The 21,304-nt window shown below is 49.4% G+C and overlaps 1 protein-coding gene across 4 annotated transcripts in view; it reads left to right on the forward strand.

Annotated features, from left to right (window-relative positions):
* The window catches only part of LOC147009968 (uncharacterized), a 220,325-nt gene that overhangs the window by 13,876 nt on the left and 185,145 nt on the right, over positions 1–21,304 (forward strand). For 2 of the 4 annotated variants that reach the window (XR_015053068.1, XM_085863195.1), the window contains exon 5: positions 21,141–21,278. The exons of the other annotated variants lie outside the window; for them this stretch is intronic. Coding sequence is in view for 1 of the 2 variants with exons in the window: in XM_085863195.1 (XP_085719321.1) it covers positions 21,141–21,278 (138 nt within the window). In the remaining variant the exon portion in view is untranslated. The remainder of the gene's footprint in view (positions 1–21,140; positions 21,279–21,304) is intronic. 4 annotated transcript variants of the gene reach the window in all.

Here is a 21,304-nt window from a genome sequence, read left to right on the forward strand (position 1 = left end):
TACATTAGATGGAGGACCCTAAGTCATGTGGTTGAGTTATTGGCATTCAGGGTCGATTAGTGACATGCTGTGTTATGGAGTTATCCGTGTGTGACTGCCTACAATTCCGTAGAGTCGAGTGGCAACCCGAGGTAGTTCCCTCCCCCCCCCCCCCCCCCCGTGGTCTCCTCGCTCCGACCCCGGGTCCGCAACGACATATATATATATATATATATATATATTGTTGCGGATTTTCGCGCCCGCCGGCGTGCTGACGGCCACGTAACTCGAATCGCGGCACGTCGCCCACCGGACGGACAATCCAGTCGTGACCCTCTCGGACTAACGCCGGGAACCAGTCACGGGTAGACCTTTCGGTCTCACCGCGATCGAGCCAATCAGCCCCCGCGTGGGATAGGGTTGCTCGCCGAATTCGACCTACCTAAGTACCCACGCGGAGGGTAGACCGGGCGATCGCACCTCGCCGCAGGTCGACTTTGGACACGGGCCACTTAAGCGACCCGTTCCGTACTTATCAGAATAACCGAGCGGTGTTATCGTCGACCTCGACGGTTCGATTAATTATCGGGCGTATTCAGCCCACTACCAACCCTTTACGTGAAGCAAGATGGGGATTCAATGGAGGAAAAGACGAAGCGAAGCGGGAGAACAGTTCAACACAAAGCACATTTATTCGCGGCACACGGGAAGCACACATTCAATTCCACCAAAAGCACACAGAAAAAACACAATTCCATTTACACAAAAAGCAAATATAAAAGCGAAAACACAGTGCAGAGCTAATACCGACTACCGAGCACACGGCAACACTTATACAATTCTACCTCACAGACGGCGCCGACAACACATACCCAAAACCAAGGAAAAGAACATCCCCAAGAATGAGGCGAGCCTGAGGCCGAGACCGGGTCGCACCTACCCGTCTGGTGATGAGACGCGGAGCGGCGATGGCGCCCCAACTCCGCGGACCTCGCGGACAGTGTCTGGCAGGGGGTGGGAAAGGGGCCCCCTTGGTCGCACTATCTCAGCGCGGGGGGAAACAGGAGGGGGTTGCTGATGCTCGGGGTATAGAGGATCTTTATTATCCCTGGTGTGCGTCTCCACCTCGGCCAGGTCGCGCTGCCGGCCTTCCTCGGGCGTGCAGCTCCCGGCACCGTCGCGAGCACCCCCTCGTCTGCCTTCGCCGCTGCCGCCTCTCCGCTTCTGGACTCTCCACCCTGGACTCTTCTTTGGACTCTCCCGTTCGACTCTCTTCAGCTTCTCCAGCCACTGCAGGCTTCGGGCTCCAGACTTCCACACACCTCTGACTGACGAACACGGTCCTTTTATCCCCCCGTAGCTTCGCCTTTGACCCCCTCCCTTTGACCTTTCACCTCGCTCCCCATTGGCCCGAGAAAAAGTGGGCGTGAAGGCTTCTTGATCCACAAATTTGCATATATCGATCGTCCTGGAGGCGGGGCCAAATCGTCCCTCGCTCACCGATTGGACGGCAAAAAGTGGGCGTGTGTCGTTTTTGATCCATTTTTGAAGCACAAAATCCGTGGTTTTGTACACGCTGTTCGACGCGCGCTCTGCACGAATCCAACACCGGTACCCACAGCGGGGCAAGAACGGTGGCGATGCTACGGTTGCGAGGTGTGACGTGAAGGTCGTGGCGGTTGTGGTGAAGCGGTGGTTGTGGTCGGTGGTTGATGTTGTGGTTGTGATCATGGCGGTTGGTCCAAAATAAAGATAGTAAAAGAAAAACGGCTATCCTGAAGAGTCGCAGCTCGCATAAATGACATGTATTCCCACTAGACAACGGGTTCGGGCCTAACTACACATGTACTTACCGAGATACCTCACCTAAGGGACCTGAATGGTGGTTTGCGAATCTGGTAACCACAACACTACCCCCTCCCCTTTTTACAGACTCGTCCCGAGTCGTCAAATTTTCGTGTGCCATCATGTGTAGTTTTCCCCTAGTACATTTTACCTACGGATCCCTGAGTGCGACATTCATGGTATTCGTGTCCCCAAAATAAATAACCTGAGGGCTGCGTAACTACCTAAACAAACTCACTCACACGGACGACTTAAATAAAATTGCCGGCGCTAGACAGACATGCCGGGGGCGCACTCATATTTACAGTACATCTTAACCTTAACTTACAAATTTTACACTAAACCATGGCCCAGGATCATTGAACTCTGCAAAAGAAAAGCAGTTAGCAGGGAGCCAGGCTGCCCACATGCAGTCTCTGGCTCAAACAATGCAAGTGACAGGGAACGTGGCTGGCTGCTCACACGCAGTCCAAGGCCTTCCCTTTTGAACTGAACGCAGTGAACCACAACGGTGCATGGGCGGCACAAACGTAGTCTCCGTGCCAGCTCAAGCGGCACACGCAATGAGCACAACGAATGGATGCATGAATGGATGGACGCAAACACGGTGCACGGGCCGCCACTGCAGGCCCGTGTTGTAGCTGCCAACAGGGCAGTTCTTGCAGCTTGCAAACTGTTGCCTTGCGGATCCTGGCGCACATGGAAATGAACAGGGGGGGCAAAGCAAAAATTGAACGGGGCTGGTGAACAGGGGCAGTGGGCATGGCATGGCAAAGGTGATCAGGCAAACACAGCCCGCAGAAGAAGGCCGCTGCAGGCAAACACAGCCGGCAGATGAACTGGCCGGCACAGGCCTTGAAGAAAAACAGCCAGCAGATGAACTGGCCGGCACAGGCCTTGCAGCACACACGGCCAGCCGATGGCACAGGCCTTGCAGCAAAACAACAGCTGCCGATGAAGTTGGCCGGCCTCCGCCTTGAAGCAAAACACGGCCAGCCGATGAAGTTGGCCAGCTCTTGCCGTTCAGTGGAGGTTGGTGGAGGGAGTGCGGTGGTGCTGGCCACTTGGAGGGCGGGCTCGGACCTACCTACCTGTCTCCCTCCCAACCTATCGCCTTTGCCTGTCACTGTACATACCCACTCCCTTAATTTGTGAAAAACCAATTCAGCCCCAACTTATTTTTTTGTTGTTTTTATTTTTACTTCCCCACTATAAATCGTCCCCTAACCCCCTTTATCGTCCTTGTTCGGCTAACCTATCCTGTCACCTAGCCTACTCCCAACCCCTACGTTCCCTTCCCGGAGGGGAATAAGGGAGAGCTAGCGTCCTGTGTCGAGGCCCAACGAAGCCTCAGAATGGCCTCCCCAGAGTTCGGCGATCTAACCCAAAGTGGGTCCAGCGGCCCACAACGAGAGCGAGGGGATGGATGGTGCGGAGGGGTACATCTCCTAATCTACCCTAACCATTTAACTGTTAAACTACCCCGGGGCTTTCAACAAGCGCCTCTCGCTTAAACTATTGGTTCTAACAACCCAGATTCCCGTCGCCTGTGTTGGTGTCCTCACAATTTCGGGCCTCGCCCCCCAATTTTCTCTCCGTGCCCTCACACGGTCTCCTGGCTGGGACACGTGGCTCCCTTTGGCAGGCACGACCCTCTGCCGATTCTCCCGCTATGGCACCCCCGGGCACTACACTGCCTCCGAGCCTACCAGCTCCCTAACACCGGGGAGTGCCCCCCATGGCACCTCCCCTGAAACGCACACGTGGCAGGCCGGCCTCCCGGGCCCCTTTCCGAGGGTCACCCGTGCCCACAACACTGCCCACGCGGCTAATGGCGCCCCGGGCCCCCGCACCAAGCAGGCGCACCCGTGCCCACTACGCTATCCCGGCCCCCATGGGCCCTTGGCCTACCACGGCCGACTAGCCTGGTGCCCGGGGTACCCACTCAGCGATACTCACCTTTCGCAGCCACGCTCCCAAGCCCGTCAACAGGGCTCCTGCACCCCTCCAAATGGGTCTCGAGCCTACTTTCCCACCAACAAAACGACCTCCATTTTTCAATTTGACTAACCCAGCTAACTCAATCTACACTGACCCCGGGGTCCCTTGGGCGGGAGTCACTCCTCCCCCCAATCACTCATCGCACCATGCATTCCCCATTCGCTCCACTCACACAGACCCGCTGGCCTCACTCACTCATCATGTACTCACCTCTCAACTCACCAACTCTTCAACACACACACCACTGAACTCTGCCATCCTTCTATCTGCACCCCCTAACTAACTCGTGCTCCCACGTCGTCCCTTATACTACAGCACGTTCCATTTAACCTACGTAGCTAAACTACGTCAACTCTACACATTCATAAGTCTGTCCATGTCTCCAAATAATCCCATTAATTATTTTATTTCCCCACCTAAAGCTCACTAAATCCCTCTACCTAATCCATTCCACGGACTCCATGAGGACTTACCCCTGCCCCATGAAGTCGGTCTAACTAAGCTAACCCTTCCCCCTAACTAGTTTCCATCCTGTGCCCAGGATCAAGGGGGTCTTCCCTCCTTGCCCAGGAATCCTGTGCACCCGAAAGTGAGGCTTTTTTTTTTTTTTTTTCATGCGCAGCACCTGCGCGGCAACTCAGAGCTCGCGCACTTTACACCTGCCCGTGACGTCATGCAGCTGCACGTGTTCCTCGTCCCTCCTTGGACGGTACCATCCGGCAGAGATACCCCTCCTGCCGGATTCCAACCACACGTGCAGCCATGACGTCACTGTGCGCAAAAAAAACACAAGCCCCACGTCTCGGGGGGTTCCCCACGCGAACACATGTGCCTTGCCCGTTGGAGCTGAACACACACGATCGCGTGGAGAACCCGTCCGGTCCAAATCCGTTTACCTGCCTAAACTTTGTCCGTCCGCGGGATCGGCAAATCCACCGCGTGCGTTTCCGGACCGGGACTTCACTCTCGCAAGCGAGCACGTGGCGGTCTCGTGCGTTGCACAGCACGAACCGCGTGCTCACTGCTGGGTGAACCCGGCACGGTCCCCGAAACAACCACAGCCGCTACTCGGCTTTCTCTCCTCTGTCGCCGTCTCCGTCGCCATTCCACACACGCATACCTGCGTGTCACGACGCACACAGTCCACTCCATCACATTCACACGGGGAGACGCGGCTGCGTGCTCCCGCATGCCAACCGACATCTCCCTCTCATACCGCTCTCTCACACACACGGTCTCCCTGGCACACAGCGACCTTGCACACGGCCGTTCACTCACGCGTGCGGGGGCACTCACCCGCGGTGCCTCACTCGCACTCCGTGCCTCATCCACACACGCGGGGGCACTCACCCGCGGTACCTCACTCATACACACGGCGACACTCACACACGCGGTCTCTTCCACACACGGTGCCTCACCCACACACGCGGGGGCACTAACCCGCGGTGCCTCACTCACACTCCGTGCCTCATCCACACACGGCGTGCTGGGAAGCACGTACTCCGGCACCATCGCCACCACACCACTCACACACGGGGTCGCTTCCACACACGGGGACGCACTCACGCCTTGCACCACACACACAGGGACAACCACACTGGGGATTTGTGTCCCCACAAGGCTCTCCGGGGCCTCTATACCCCCCAAGCTCTCCGTGCTTCCGTCCACAGCACTCCTCCCCTCAACCTCGCAAAGCACGACCGAACTCACCTGGTCGTGATCCGCCTCAAGGGGGCAGACTCCCTCCCCTCGTTCCTGGAGGAGGCCATCCAGCTGCTCGCACTGGGTCTCCACCCAGTCCGCCAGCTCACCCCCATTATCCTCCACTACCTCTGTGTGTGTGTGTGCGTCACTTACCCCGTCTTCCTCGTGTAGTCTTTCCTCTATTTTTTCTATCTCCCGTGTCTCTGCCAACTCTTCACTCTTTACCTCCCTTGTCTCAACTATTATTTCCTTTGTCACGGCCTTCATGCCCGCCTGCAGGCATCGGCCCATGTTCTGCGTCTCACCCCGGAACTTTTTCATTTCCTCCTTCATGTTTGCTTCCATTCCGTTTATTTTTGTATCCATCTTTTCGTTTATTTGTTGTGTATTCGCATCCATTTTTTCGATCATTTTCGCATTCATCTTTTCGTTCATTGCCGCCAGCATGGCGCATAGCTGGGCCATGTTGGATGCACTCAGCTGAGCCGTTTCGGCAAGGGTTGGGGAAGGGTTTTGGTGGAGAGGGGGGGGGGAGGTGTCATACACTGCGGCCGCTGCCGCACCCATTTCAGGTTCTGGGTTCAGTTGGGCGAGTCCGTGTTCCTGCACAATCAACATTTCCTGCTCGGGGATTCCATCCTGGACCATGGATCCTACACATTCTACATCCATTTCTAATACCCCCGGCTCCCGCTCGCCTTGAGACGCCATCTTGCTTCTCGTGAAGGGTTAATTTGCTCGCTCGTAATTTGGAGGGAATCGGGGGTCGCTTCTCTCACCCCTGGACCGATTCCCGTGAATTTAGCCGGAGACAGGAGAGCCTGTTTTCCTGTTCTCCGATACCAGTGCCGCGAGGAGGGCGATGAATTTGTATCGCACGACCTGACACCAGTGTTGCGGATTTTCGCGCCCGCCGGCGTGCTGACGGCCACGTAACTCGAATCGCGGCACGTCGCCCACCGGACGGACAATCCAGTCGTGACCCTCTCGGACTAACGCCGGGAACCAGTCACGGGTGGACCTTTCGGTCTCACCGCGATCGAGCCAATCAGCCCCCGCGTGGGATAGGGTTGCTCGCCGAATTCGACCTACCTAAGTACCCACGCGGAGGGTAGACCGGGCGATCGCACCTCGCCGCAGGTCGACTTTGGACACGGGCCACTTAAGCGACCCGTTCCGTACTTATCAGAATAACCGAGCGGTGTTATCGTCGACCTCGACGGTTCGATTAATTATCGGGCGTATTCAGCCCACTACCAACCCTTTACGTGAAGCAAGATGGGGATTCAATGGAGGAAAAGACGAAGCGAAGCGGGAGAACAGTTCAACACAAAGCACATTTATTCGCGGCACACGGGAAGCACACATTCAATTCCACCAAAAGCACACAGAAAAAACACAATTCCATTTACACAAAAAGCAAATATAAAAGCGAAAACACAGTGCAGAGCTAATACCGACTACCGAGCACACGGCAACACTTATACAATTCTACCTCACAGACGGCGCCGACAACACATACCCAAAACCAAGGAAAAGAACATCCCCAAGAATGAGGCGGGCCTGAGGCCGAGACCGGGTCGCGCCTACCCGTCTGGTGATGAGACGCGGAGCGGCGATGGCGCCCCAACTCCGCGGACCTCGCGGACAGTGTCTGGCAGGGGGTGGGAAAGGGGCCCCCTTGGTCGCACTATCTCAGCGCGGGGGGAAACAGGAGGGGGTTGCTGATGCTCGGGGTATAGAGGATCTTTATTATCCCTGGTGTGCGTCTCCACCTCGGCCAGGTCGCGCTGCCGGCCTTCCTCGGGCGTGCAGCTCCCGGCACCGTCGCGAGCACCCCCTCGTCTGCCTTCGCCGCTGCCGCCTCTCCGCCTCTGGACTCTCCACCCTGGACTCTTCTTTGGACTCTCCCGTTCGACTCTCTTCAGCTTCTCCAGCTACTGCAGGCTTCGGGCTCCAGACTTCCACACACCTCTGACTGACGAACACGGTCCTTTTATCCCCCCGTAGCTTCGCCTTTGACCCCCTCCCTTTGACCTTTCACCTCGCTCCCCATTGGCCCGAGAAAAAGTGGGCGTGAAGGCTTCTTGATCCACAAATTTGCATATATCGATCGTCCTGGAGGCGGGGCCAAATCGTCCCTCGCTCACCGATTGGACGGCAAAAAGTGGGCGTGTGTCGTTTTTGATCCGTTTTTGAAGCACAAAATCCGTGATTTTGTACACGCTGTTCGACGTGCGCTCTGCACGAATCCAACACCGGTACCCACAGCGGGGCAAGAACGGTGGCGATGCTACGGTTGCGAGGTGTGACGTGAAGGTCGTGGCGGTTGTGGTGAAGCGGTGGTTGTGGTCGGTGGTTGATGTTGTGGTTGTGATCATGGCGGTTGGTCCAAAATAAAGATAGTAAAAGAAAAACGGCTATCCTGAAGAGTCGCAGCTCGCATAAATGACATGTATTCCCACTAGACAACGGGTTCGGGCCTAACTACACATGTACTTACCGAGACACCTCACCTAAGGGACCTGAATGGTGGTTTGCGAATCTGGTAACCACAACAATATATATATATATATATATATATATATATATATATATATATATATATATATATATATATATATATATATATATATATACATACATACATACATATCGGCCATTTGTTGGTCATCTGCATCGTCCGATTGGAGACAGTGTTGAATGCTGATTACAGTGCGTACTGTATACAACCCAAAAACCTCGTGGCTTTAACCCTTGTTTAGGGTGAATTTCAATCAACAAATTATTAAAACAATGCTGCATTATAGATGTTTCAAGGAGAAGTGCATAAGCACAATTCTTTATCAACAGCTGCCAATCATCGTGTGATGGGAAGAAAAATATTTGGCTCTGTAATTTAGAAAACATGTTATTATAGCAAACGGCTCAGAAATTGGGTGTTATCAAATTTATTTTCAGTTGAAACATGCAAAGAGAAACCACATACCTTTCAAAAATACACTAGGCCCTCCAATATGCAGGGGTAAGGTTCCTGGAAAATTCCACGGTCATTGAAATTGCGATTGTGGAAACCACGAGCAGGCCAATGGGAAAAGGGGGTTCGGTTCCTGGGATTCAAGAAAATTTCGAGGAGGATCGACAGTAGCCAGAAATATGCACCTTACTGTTGAAATAAATATGTAAATATATACATAAAGCAAGCTAACATTGAAATAAACATGAAAACACAATAAATAGAGTGTAAGTTAAACAAAAACACACGTCTTTTACCTTTTAAATTTATTACAACACAGTGAGTTGGGTGATGGTAAACATATTACGTACTCCGCCGTAAATGGAAAACACAACACTTAGCTTGGGTTGATGCTTTTAGAGGGGGTGGGGGAAGGGTGGAGTGGAGCAGGGAAAGGTGAGTGTGGAAAAGGTGAGCGGGAAGGCGATTCGGCGAACGGAAAAGCAGCATGAGCCTTACGACGACGGCGCCTGCAGCATTGCTACAACCCACAATGGAGAAGGGTAACGCAATCCTTAAATCACCTGACCTTGAACTACCATCTTCCCTGCTTTGGAGAGCAAGGTACGAGATGGCATCGTCTTCCAGATTAATCCCGTCTTGTCGGTGTTAAAAACCTGCTCTGTCATAAATCTCTGCCTTGATTTGTTTCATGAGCTGTGCTTGAGAATGTGTGTTTGAGAACGGGGGTTCGAATCCGGGTGTCGGAAATTAAATGTTTGGCAATAAGGTTTGAATATGGAGTTGGAAAATGAACATTTGGGAATTAGGTTGGAAGGAAAATGAAGGTTTAAGAATGAGGAAGAGTACAATGGGGAAGATTCTACCCACAATCATTGACCCCACAATGGTGGACCGTACAGATGCCGCATTTTCTTCTCGAACCAACCGATCTAACAACTCTATCTTTTCGCCAAATGTCATAACCTTTCTCTGCCTTATGGCACAACTAACTTTGTCCATTGCTTCACATTTTGGCTCATTAAAAACAGTGTGTGAGAAACACCACAAGCTATGAATGCCGTTAACACGAAACACAGTGTTTGTCCCAAAGCTATTAGTTGCGTCCTGTAGGATGTCTAGCTCACCTTCATAATTTTGCAAGACAGAGTTTACAGCAGAGGAATGTTTGAGCCAATATGTTGGGCATATGGGCTTCAGTTGTGCAGGGGATGGGTTGTCAGCTTACCTGGATGGAGATTTAAATACAGGTGTTTGAACTTCTCAGAGCTGTTGTAGAGCTTGCTGAGCTCATGGGCATGATCTAGGGGTCAGCAATCGCTGCATCGATTGTACATTCGATCGTTCAAAGTTCGGCAAAGATAAAGAAAATATCACAGATTGCGACCAGTTCGAGTGCAACGACACTAACGAGAATGAGAGATGGTGCCATGCACAACATGGAGCGTTTATTATGTGTGTGGATAGAAGATCAAACTAAACGTCGCATGCCTTTATCTCTTGCTGTGATACAAGAAAAAGCGCGTAGTTTGTGGAACGATTTAAAGAAGAAACAGGAAGCTGAAGGAAAGGGTGAAGGCGCAGAGACCTTCACAGCTAGCCGAGGCTGGTTCATGAGGTTTTGTCATCGCGCCAACCTCCACAACCTGAAGTGTAGCGGTGAGGCAGCAAGTGCGGACCATGCTGCCGCATCAGAGTTTCCAGCAAAGTTGAAGAAGATGATTGAGGAGGGGGGTTACTCACCGAAGCAAGTCTACAATATTGACGAACCCGGATTGTTTTGGAAAAGAATGCCCTCCCGTACATACATCGCACGAGAAGAAAAGACTGCTCCAGGGTTGAAAGCAGCAAAGGACAGGCTGACCTTATTACTCGGTGGAAATGCAGAAGGGGATGTAAAACTCAAGCCGCTTCTTGTTTACGTTTCTGAAAACCCACGAGCGCTAAAGGGTTGCCTCAAGCCACAACTTCCCGTAATATGGCGGTCAAATACAAAGGCTTGGATGACTGGGGCATTGACCCACGATTACGTGATCAATTACTTCTCCAATCATGTTGAGAAGTACTCCAAGGAGAACAACATTGACAACAAATCTTTGCTGCTTGTAGACAATGCTCCTGCCCATCCTCAGCAAATGGAAGACTGGTGTGAAAACGTGCAGGTAGTATTTTTACCACCAAATACTACCTCACTTTTACAGCCTATGGATCAGGGAGTTATTGCTGCTTTTAAAGCCTATTATGTTAAGCATACCATGCTGCAGCTTATCAAAAAAACTGATAAGGACAAGCTATCAATCAAGGAGTTTTGGCGAACATACAACATAAAAATGGCTTTGGAAAACATTAAGGATTCATGGGCGGAGGTGAGTGCCTCCACAATGAACGCTGTGTGGAAGAAAGTGTGGCCTGAGTGTGTCCACAATTTCACGGGGTTTGCTGATGTTCCGTTGATTACAAGGCAAATTGTAGACCTGGCGCAAGAGGCTGGTTTTGAAGAAGTTGACGAAGAGGACGTGGATGACTTACTGGAGTCTCATGCAGAACCCTTAAGCAATGAAGATCTTATGGAGTTGGAACAGCAGTGGGCTCTTGAGGAAGAAGAAGATGCTGTGACACCTTCATCCAAGCATCTCACCATGAAAAACCTCAGCCAAATCCTCAGCTCGTTTGAAAATGCCATAGAATTTGTTATCGAGCAAGATCCAAATCTTAAAAGGAGCACTGATTTTAGCCGTGTTGTTAATGATGCCCTTTGTTGCTACAAGGAACTTTATGCAGCAAAGAAAAAGAAAGCCATCCAGCCCACTCTCCATGCATTTTTCAAGCCAAAAGATGCAGCACCAACTCCATCCACCATCCAGGATGCTCCTTCAACCAGCTGCCAAGAGACCGTTTCCACTGGTGAAGAAAGTGACAGCACAGTGTCAAGTGAAGAGGGGGACGATTCTGCCACTCCGCAAGTGTGACTTGTCCACCGCAATCAACTCCGTTCCTCCAGCCTCGGGGTAAGTCGCCACTACTCGAGGAGTGTGTTTTGTTTATTTGTGTTTATGTCCAAAAAATTTCGAGCCAAAAACACATCCCCCCTTTAACACATTTGTTTCTATGGGAAAATGTGTTTTGTTTAACACAGTTTCGCTTATCATAAGGTTTTCCAGGAACGCAACCCTTGCGAAAAGCGAGGACTTACTGTATGTGTATATATGTATATATATATATATATATATATATATATATATATATATATATATATATATATATATACACACACACACACACACAAGCCGGTAGGCGGCCATGGGTCGCTGAGCATCCGATGACCTTTGACCCCTGATCTGAGTTAATCTAGTACTAAGTACTTACGAAATTGCAATCAAATCGGTTAACCCGTGTATGAGCAAGGGGGCTTTGAATGGTCATTTTGCCCGAACAATGCACTCATTGACCTTTGACCCCTGACTTAGCCGAGATAGGTAAATATGTCCTGAAGCAAAGTTGTTGTACCCATTGAGTAATATGTACCTATGAACTTTCATTCGTATCGGTTAACCCGTGTAGGAGCAAGGGGGATTTGAACGGTCATTTTGCCCGAAAAATGCACTCATTGACTTTTGACCCCTGACCTAGCCGAGATAGGTCAATATGTCCTGAAGCAAAGTTGTAGTACTCATTGAGTACTATGTACCTATGAACTTTCATTCGTATCGGTTAATCTGTGTAGGAGCAAGGGTGCCTTGAATGGTAATTTCGCCCGAAAAATGCACTTATTGACCTTTGACCCCTAACCTACTTGAGATAGGTCATTATGCAAATGAGCAAAGTTGTAGTCTCATTACGGTCTATAAGCATGTAAAGATTCATTAGATTCGGTTCAACTGTCTTGGAGCTAGTGTACTTTGAATTTTCAGCGAGAATGCTCAATGGCCCTCGGACACCCAAGTTGAGAGGATTACCATTTGGAAACTATAAGATATAGGAAAAAATGGATGTCATATAGGGGATAGAGAATCACCTTAAAATTATGCATACCAAATCTCATCGAGTTCCATCTACTGATAACTACTCGGTATCAATTTGAATGAAAAGAACCGAAAATGCGGTTTGATAAAGGAAATCCCAAAAGTTTGAGGGGGTGCTGTGGGTGAACAAAGATATAAATCGAAAATCCGGCTCGATCGTTTGTGCACAATGCATTCCATATGATTAGTGTGAATTTTCATGACCATCTGACCATAACCCTTGGAGTAGCATTTGGCGCGAGGGCACCTCCAGCTCTCGCATATTATCGATTTTTGCCCTTTGACCCCTGACCTAAGCAATATCGGTCAATATTTCCTGAGGCAAAGTTGTAGTACTCATTGCGTGCTATGAACCTGCAAAGTTTCATTCGGATCGATGCACTCACCTGGTCGCTCGGGGGCCTTCAATTTTCACCAATTTTCGGGCATACCCCATTTGTAGGGGGCGCTGCGGGTAAACTATTCCATATATCACAAAAACCGGAATATATATGGTCCAGCATCACCTGTAGATGATGCATGCCAAATTTCATAAGCCGACGTGGGATAATGGCTTTCGGAATTGATTTCGTGTGAACGGTACCGATTTTGAAGGTTTTTTGGCTGATGCTAGGGAACCAAAGCGTCCCTAGCAACCATCACAATTTCCAAAGCACTAGGTCATAAGATGTACCTACCACCCGAGTTTGGTCAAGATCGGCCCATGTTTACTACCAATTATGCTGATGACAAACGAACAAACATCCAAACAAACAGAATTACTGACAATAAGGGTCACCTATTTCTGTGACCCAATATAATATATATATATATATATATATATATATATATATATATATATATATATATATATATATATATATATATATATATATATATATATATATATATATATAGTCGACCGAGAATTAACAGGGTCCAACTACACTTTTTTAAAGTTTGAGAAAAATGAAATCAAAAATTCAAAGTGGAATTGCCACTATCTCATAACATTTTATTTTCATATCGTGTGCTGCATAACAGGTACATATAAAGGTAACATAAAATAATCTTACTTAGTTTCCTCTGTTGCCCTTCTACATGGACTTCTTCTAAATTTGAATGAAATGTCAGATAGATCCTGTTAATTCTCGGTCGACGATATATATCTATATATATATATATATATATATATATATATATATATATATATATATATATATATATATATATATATATATATATATATATATATATATTAAAGTAAAAGGGGGAGTAGAATGTACATTATTCATTCAGAATTTTAGCAAAGTATGGTATGGCACTGTTTTTGTACCTTTGGGTTTTACATGTAATTTTTGAAAGTTGAGATGAATTTCTGAGAGACTGTTTATTGTGTCCTATCCTGCCTGAGGTCTGGAAGCCAATGACTAAACTCATTAGATGTTCGCAGTTTGCTTGCGAATCTCAGACAAATTTCAAACCTGCGTTGTTTCAAGGTTGGAATATCACAAAACTGAAGGGCCTGGTCATAATCACTGTGTAATTGTCCTCGAATGATTCAGAGAGCCCTTTTCTGAACCTGTTCCAATTCGTTACTTTGGCAGATTGTGAGGCCACCATTCCAAACTGGAACAGCATACTCTAAAAATGATGTAACCACCTTTATAAATGATAAGCAACTCTTCCATGGCCAAGTTAAACTTTTTGAGCATCTTCAACATAAACAACTTTCCATTTGCCATTGTGACAATATTGCGAATGTGAAGGTTCCACTTCAAATTAGATGAGATAACAATACCTAATATTTTCAGATGATTTACCTTCTGTCGTCCAGTAATTTGGATAGTAAATAGAGGCCTCGGTGGAGGTTCTTTCATGAAGCAAACTTCCATAACGGCACAATTATCAGTATTCGACTTCATGTTATTTTTAATTTCCCATTGAGTAAAAATATTCAAAGCAGATTGTAGTGTCATTTCGAGTTGCCTGCCCATTGAATTCTCAATCAGTGTTATGTTATCAACATACTTGAGGGCTAGGATATGAGCACAGGCAGGCATTAAGCTGAGTCATTGCATCATTAATTTGAGCCAGAAAAAAAAAGGGGCCTAATTTGTTTCCCCTGAAGTACCCCTCGACTGAAGGTTTGATTAACAGATAAGGTCCCCTTGTACCGAACACAATGAGCTCTTATATCTAAGAAACTACTTATCCAAGGAATTACGGCAGGCTTGACACCCATTTGTATCAACTTTGTTACAACCACATTGTGATTTATCAGATCAAAAGCTTCAGAAAAATCTGTTACAACCACCTGTGACTTAGTTGTTTATCAGCATGCTCGTATAAATTATTCATCGACTTAACAAGGCAGTGTGAAGTGGAATAACTTGCCTGGTTACCAAACTGATTGATGTCAATATTGTCTTTGATGCCACTGAGTATTCATTCAGTTGCAAAGGTTTGTGGAAGTGTAATTGTAATTATAAAATAACTAGTTTATATTGTACTTTCATTGCCTTTTTCTGTTCAAGAAAAGCTCAAACAATGTTCAACTCTATATTAAACACAAGAAGCACCCACTCCCTATGGGAGCTGCCTGAAGGGGTGGGGGAAAGGGTGCAGGGTGGGGGGGGGGTTGTTCTTCAAACGTGTAATTAAAAATACCTATCGCTGTGCAATTCAAAACACCTAATTGCACTGGAAAACGTGGGGACAAGAATACTGTACTGTGTAAAGGGTGAGGACTTGTAATACCCTCTCCCACCTGAAGTGACAACACATGATGCACATTTCCAGGGAGAATTTGCATGCCTCCCCCTCCCTCCCAAGACCATGGGAAAATATAAAAATACTCCTAAGCACTGACTGGGGTCATGCTGATCCTATGTAGCAAGTCTGGATGGAATCGGCCCAGAACTATAGTAGTGCGTCAAATAAGCAACACACACACACACACACACACGCACACACACACGCACACGCACACGCACACGCACACGCACACGCACACGTAAGGATTTGGAATTCCGGAAAACTTTCAGTTAAAAACTAAGATTAAATTATTAATTTCCAATGTCAAATCGGTGTTATTATATGGTACATGGGAAATGGAAGAAAACTGGAAAAAAATTTAGCAAGGAAATGGAATGTAAACTGACGATCTTCTATCATGGCCTTTAAAGAGAATTCTAAAGATTTTCAAAGAACAAAGATGGTGATTGGTAGGACATATAATGAGAAAACAAGAGGGGTATCTGACTAGAAAAGCTATGTATTGGAAAGCAATGGGGAAGGAAGGGGTGGAGGGTAAGAAACCCATGGAAGAGAAGGTTGAAAAAATTGAAACTTGGCACATAGCAAGTACTCCTCATGGGGAATGAGTGTGATTTAAAAAAAAAATGACATCATAGGTGCCTTCATTATGACATCGTAACTGCATATGTAGAACGCTACATCTGTTCAGTATGAAAATTTTTGAGGGTCATCCAGGGATAAAATTGTCCTCAAAAATTATTGATTACGTCATTGGTCACGTGATTCAGCAGACATATATTTTTTTTTATTTTTTTTTTACCTTTAAAATTCTTCTTAGAAATGGCTAAACCAGTCATCACTGCCAGCATTTATAAAGTGGCAGTTCTAATTGTAATGTCCGAGGTGCAGCGGAACATGGAGAGTGAGAGCGTTAGCAGTAACTCCGCTTTATTGCGTGCTCGGATGTACATTACTGCCACCCCTAGCGGGCGAGTCACGATATATGAAAACCCAACCACGTGATACAGCACACTTCTCCCCTCGTAAAATGACAATTCCAATGATGAAATGACAATTATAACATGACCAAACAAAACCAATCAACATTCAAAATCCTCCAAGTACCGCGGCCGTTTTCTGACCCACCTTGGGCGAGCAGCGCTGCCAGACGGCCCAGGCTCAGACGCCTCCCGGCCTGGTCGAGGTGACACCCTCGCTGGACTTGCCCCATCCGCAACAACAACCGCCCCCGGCCGACAAGCTTGCTCGTCGTCCTTGGGCAGGACTGAATAAGGGGAACACCCCGCGGGCGTCGGCACGTCCGGCCTTGGCGATACAACGCCTGGCCACGGCGACATCACAGGTGGGGGCCCCACGTCGCTCGGCACAGGGGGGGAGGGGGGTGACACTGAACAGCGATCATGCATTTGGTCCACGTGCTGCTTCCACACCTCCCCACCATCAGTCCGCACCATGCAATTCGCCGGCCCCAGTACCACAGAGACCACAGCCGGCACCCATTTGGAACCGTGGAAATAATCGCACACCATTTACCCGCTGTCCCACATCAAAACCGCGCAGCAGCGTCGGGCGCGACACTGCCCCAATCACCGACCCTCCAGGTCGCAGCAAATCCAGTCTGGACCGCAATGCCCGTCCATAGAGACGAATGGCAGGAGAATTGCTCGTGGCAGGATGAATAGCGTTCCTGTATTGGAGCAAAAAGATATCGACCACAGCCCGCACAGGTGCAACATCCCCCCCCCCCCCCTTCGCAAAGCCCGTTTCAACATTTTAACAAATGATTCCGCCTGCCCGTTCGTCGCAGGATGATACGGTGCGGACCTAAGATGTCGAATACCATTTTGACGCAAAAACTCATCAAATGTACCTGCGATGAACTGCGGACCGTTATCAGAGACCAGAATCTCGGGTATCGCTTTATTAGCAAAGTTCGTCCACAGTTTTTCTACCGTAATGTTTGCCGATGTATGCTGCATTACTACAACCTCCGGCCATTTAGAGAACGCATCGATCACAATCAAAAACATTTTGCCATTAACCGGCCCCGCAAAATCCACATGGACCCTCTGCCAGGCCCTGGCTAGGGTCGGCCACAGTCCCGAAGCTCGACGCGGGTTATCAGCATCTGTTTGACACGTGGTGCAATGCTTAACCATCTGCTCAATGTCTTTGTCCAACCCCGGCCACCACAACAGGCTACGAGCAAGACTCTTGGTCTACACGACGCCAAGGTGACTGACCTGTAGTTCCTCCAAACACTGCTGCCTGAACTTCGGTGGAATCACCGCTCTCATTCCCCACATAATGCACCGTTGGACCAACGACAGCTCCGATGTGCGCAATGCGAAAGGCTGAAATGCCGGTGTTGAAGGTAGATTGCTACAATTCCCCGTATAAATCGCTTGAACGACACGGGCGAGCACTGGATCATGAGCCGATTCCACCGCGACCTGTTTGGCCGTGATCGGCCCGCTTTGGACCTGGCTCAGTGCAAACACATCAACCCGGTCGGCCGATTCAGATGAAGCTGGACCCTCCGCGCAAGGCAAGCACGAGAGCCCGTCGCAATTAGCATGCTTCTTGGTGCTTCGGAACTGAATATCGTAGCTGTAAGCAGCAAGAAATAGACACCACCGCTGTATTCGCGTGGCCGCCACCACCGGTACCCCACGTTCGGGTCTCAGGATGAATTGAAGTGGTTTGTGATCCATCTGCAAAGTGAAATGCCGCCCCAGCAGGTATTGATGAAACCTCCGCAGACCCCAGACGAGGCTGAGAGCCTCGCACTCGACCTGGGCATATTCCAGCTCTGCTGTGGACAGGGTCCGGGATGCAAAACAAACAGGCCGCTCGGAACCATCGTCCATCCTGTGGGAGAGCACTGCCCCAATGCCGTATGCAGAGCTGTCGCATGCCAATAAGAACGGACGTGCAGGCTCGTAGTGCACGAGGACCGTATCCTCTGTGAGCAGCCGCTTGACGCGGTCGAACGACGCCTGGTGTACATGCCCCCAGGCCCAGCGCTTGTCCTTCCTGAGCAACCGCATTAATGGCGCAAGCTGCGAGCTGAGCCCGCGCACGAATCTTTGGTAATACTGTGCCATACCAATGAATGAGCGCAGCTGCGTCTTGTCGCGAGGCGGTGGCATATGCTGAATTCCCTCTGCATTCCGAGGGCCTTTCAACAGCCCCTCCGGCATGATGATGTGCCCGAGGTATTCCAAGCGCTGCTTGAAGAACGCGCACTTGTCCCTGTTCAAGCGCAGGCCGCACGCTTCCAGCTTTGTCAGTACTTGAGCAATGTTCGCAAGGTGCTCATCCGCCGTTTTCCCCGCAATGAGCACATCGTCCAGGTAGGTTTGAGCGGGCAGGCCAATGCAAACCTGATCCATGGCTTTCTGCCACAAGGCCGGGGCCAAAGCAATCCCAAAACAGAGCCGGGTATATCGATAGAGCCCTTGACACGTGTTGATTGTCAAAAGGTCGCTACTCCCGTGATCCATCGCCAGGTGAAAATATGCATCACGCAGGTCTAGCTTCGTGAAGTATTGACTCCCCGCCAATCGTGCATATATCTCATCTATTGACGGCAGTGGATACTGCTCCACGCTGAGCCCCGGGTTAACCGTGGACTTGAGGTCCCCGCACAATCGGACGTCTCCATTCTGTTTCAGCACTGTGACGACCGTGGTGGCCCAATCTGAGTACAACACCCGTTCGATCACTCCACAGGCCTCCCAGCCTATCCAGTCCACCCTTGACCTTGTCCCGCAGGGCATACGGCACCGGTCGTGGTTTACAAAAACGAGGAACTACCCCCTCCTTCAGGAAGAGCTTTGCCTGCACTTCCTTGAGTTTCCCAAGGTCGTCGCAAAACAAACCTTGATGTCTTTGAAGAATCTTATCCAACTGATCCTCCCATCGGCTCGGCACGGGTTGCACAAGGTGAACGGCGGCCCAGTCTAGCCTGATGCGGGTCAGCCAGTCCCAGCCAAGGAGAGACGGTCCCCTCCCCCGCACGACGTACAACGGAAGCGTGGCGACCTGGCCTTGGTACCCCACAGACACGTCTGCCATCCCGATGGGCGTTATCCTCTTGCGGGTGTACGTGAACAGTGTGAGGTTTGACCTGATAAGCTTCAGGCCGTTGAGTCTACGCGTGGTCTGTTCGCCGATGATCCACACAGCCGCTCCCGTATCAACCTGAAACGTGATCGATGTTTTGTTCACTTCAATTTCCACTGTCATCGGGCGTGCCGCCGCAGGACCAATTGAAAACAGGCTCATCATCAGCTGCAGGTTCCGCCCCGGGTCGCCGGGGTTTCCCCGCACATTGCCGTCCATGACCTTAACTGTGGCCAACGCCCCTCGGCACACACGCTTCAGATGACCCACCTTGCGATAATATAAGCACACGGTGTTTTTAAATGGGCACACACGGCGCAGGTGTCGACCTCCGCATCCCAAACACGTCCGTGGGGTCAACTCGCAGCTCGTGCGGCCGCGCGGCGACGTCTGGCCCCGGCCCGCACCGAAGGTCGCGCGTGCGTCCCGGGGCACTTGCAACACCACGTGGACCCCCGGGCCATCTGGCATGCTGTGGCCGGTGATGGCCCGAACATCTCTGAGAGTCTGCTCGACAGCTGTAGCAGTGTCAACCGCCGAGTTGAATGTAATGGCTTCACCCTTCAGCCGTAGAATCGCCGAAACCATTTTTGCATCTTGTAAACCGGAAATAAAGCGATCTCTGAGCCGAGCTGGATGCTCCCCCGCCGTGAACTTGCAGGCCACGGAAGAATGCTTCACTCGCGCTACGAAATCCGCGACGCGCTCCCCCGTACCTTTCGCGAGGCGATCAAACTGGTATCGAGCCAGCTGTAATGACTTTTCCGGCGCCATGTGTGCTTTCATCTTCTGCACAATGTCCTGGAACGACAGCGTGTCCCCACTGGGCTTGTCCGGCGCCACCAAATCACTCAGTAGTCGATACTGTTTCAGCGATAGCGAGGCGAGCAAGATCGACTTTTGCTTGCTCTCGTCGACCACATTCGCGTGGAAATAGCACCCCAATTGTTCCGAAAACAATTCGAAGTCATCTCTGACGAAAACGGGCACCTGTCCGTGCGCCCTGACTCGTCTACCAACTATCCTCGTCAGCCAACTGTAATGTCCGAGGTGCAGCGGAACATGGAGAGTGAGAGCGTTAGCAGTAACTCCGCTTTACTGCGTGCTCGGATGTACATTACTGCCACCCCTAGTGGGCGAGTCATGATATATGAAAACCCAACCATGTGATACAGCACACTAATTATGTCTATCATTAATTTCATAACGTCCGTCCACAAATGCCACATAAAATACACCACACAAAACTATACAAACACCACACAACATAACCCACAAAACAAGTCCTGGCGAGGGTCTGCAATCTCTGATTGTTCTTTTTCTTGTGACCTTTTATCTGTGTGCATTCTTGACATTAAATGAAATACTCATCTGTTTTAAACAAACCTGCATTAACACCAGGTGAGGTTGAATCAGCCCATCATCCTTCTGAGATTGGGGCATTGAGTATCAGTGTACTGGTATAGGGACATAGCTTCAGTGGCATAGTTGTGCTCCAACAAAATGATATCTACCCAGCAGCTAAGCTGCCATACACAAGAAGAAGAAGAAGAAGTTGTAGAATAGCATTATTCAGTAATGTGCATTCATAACGAAGGTAATGCATTCTACTTTTTCTGTGAGACAAAAGTATTGAAATTGTACTGCAAAGAATAGTAAAAAGATGGGATAATTTTTATAAACACAAGTGTGTTTTTGTCTTCATTTTCTTTCTTATGTTGCAGAGACATCTGTGGAGTATCCAGTAAACTTGTGTTCAAGTTGGGCTCGGCCGTTTTCATGCAACGAGATATTACAAAATAACACGGACAAGAGAAGGAGAACCTCATTTGCTTTGAAGAAATGTGAAATGAATCGTATTGGTGAGAATGGACAACAAGGCGCTGTT

Source organism: Eptatretus burgeri, chromosome 17, assembly GCF_056783735.1.
Source record: "Eptatretus burgeri isolate ZD-2024b chromosome 17, Ebu_testis_v1, whole genome shotgun sequence".
NCBI classification, from domain to species: Eukaryota; Metazoa; Chordata; class Myxini; order Myxiniformes; family Myxinidae; genus Eptatretus; species Eptatretus burgeri.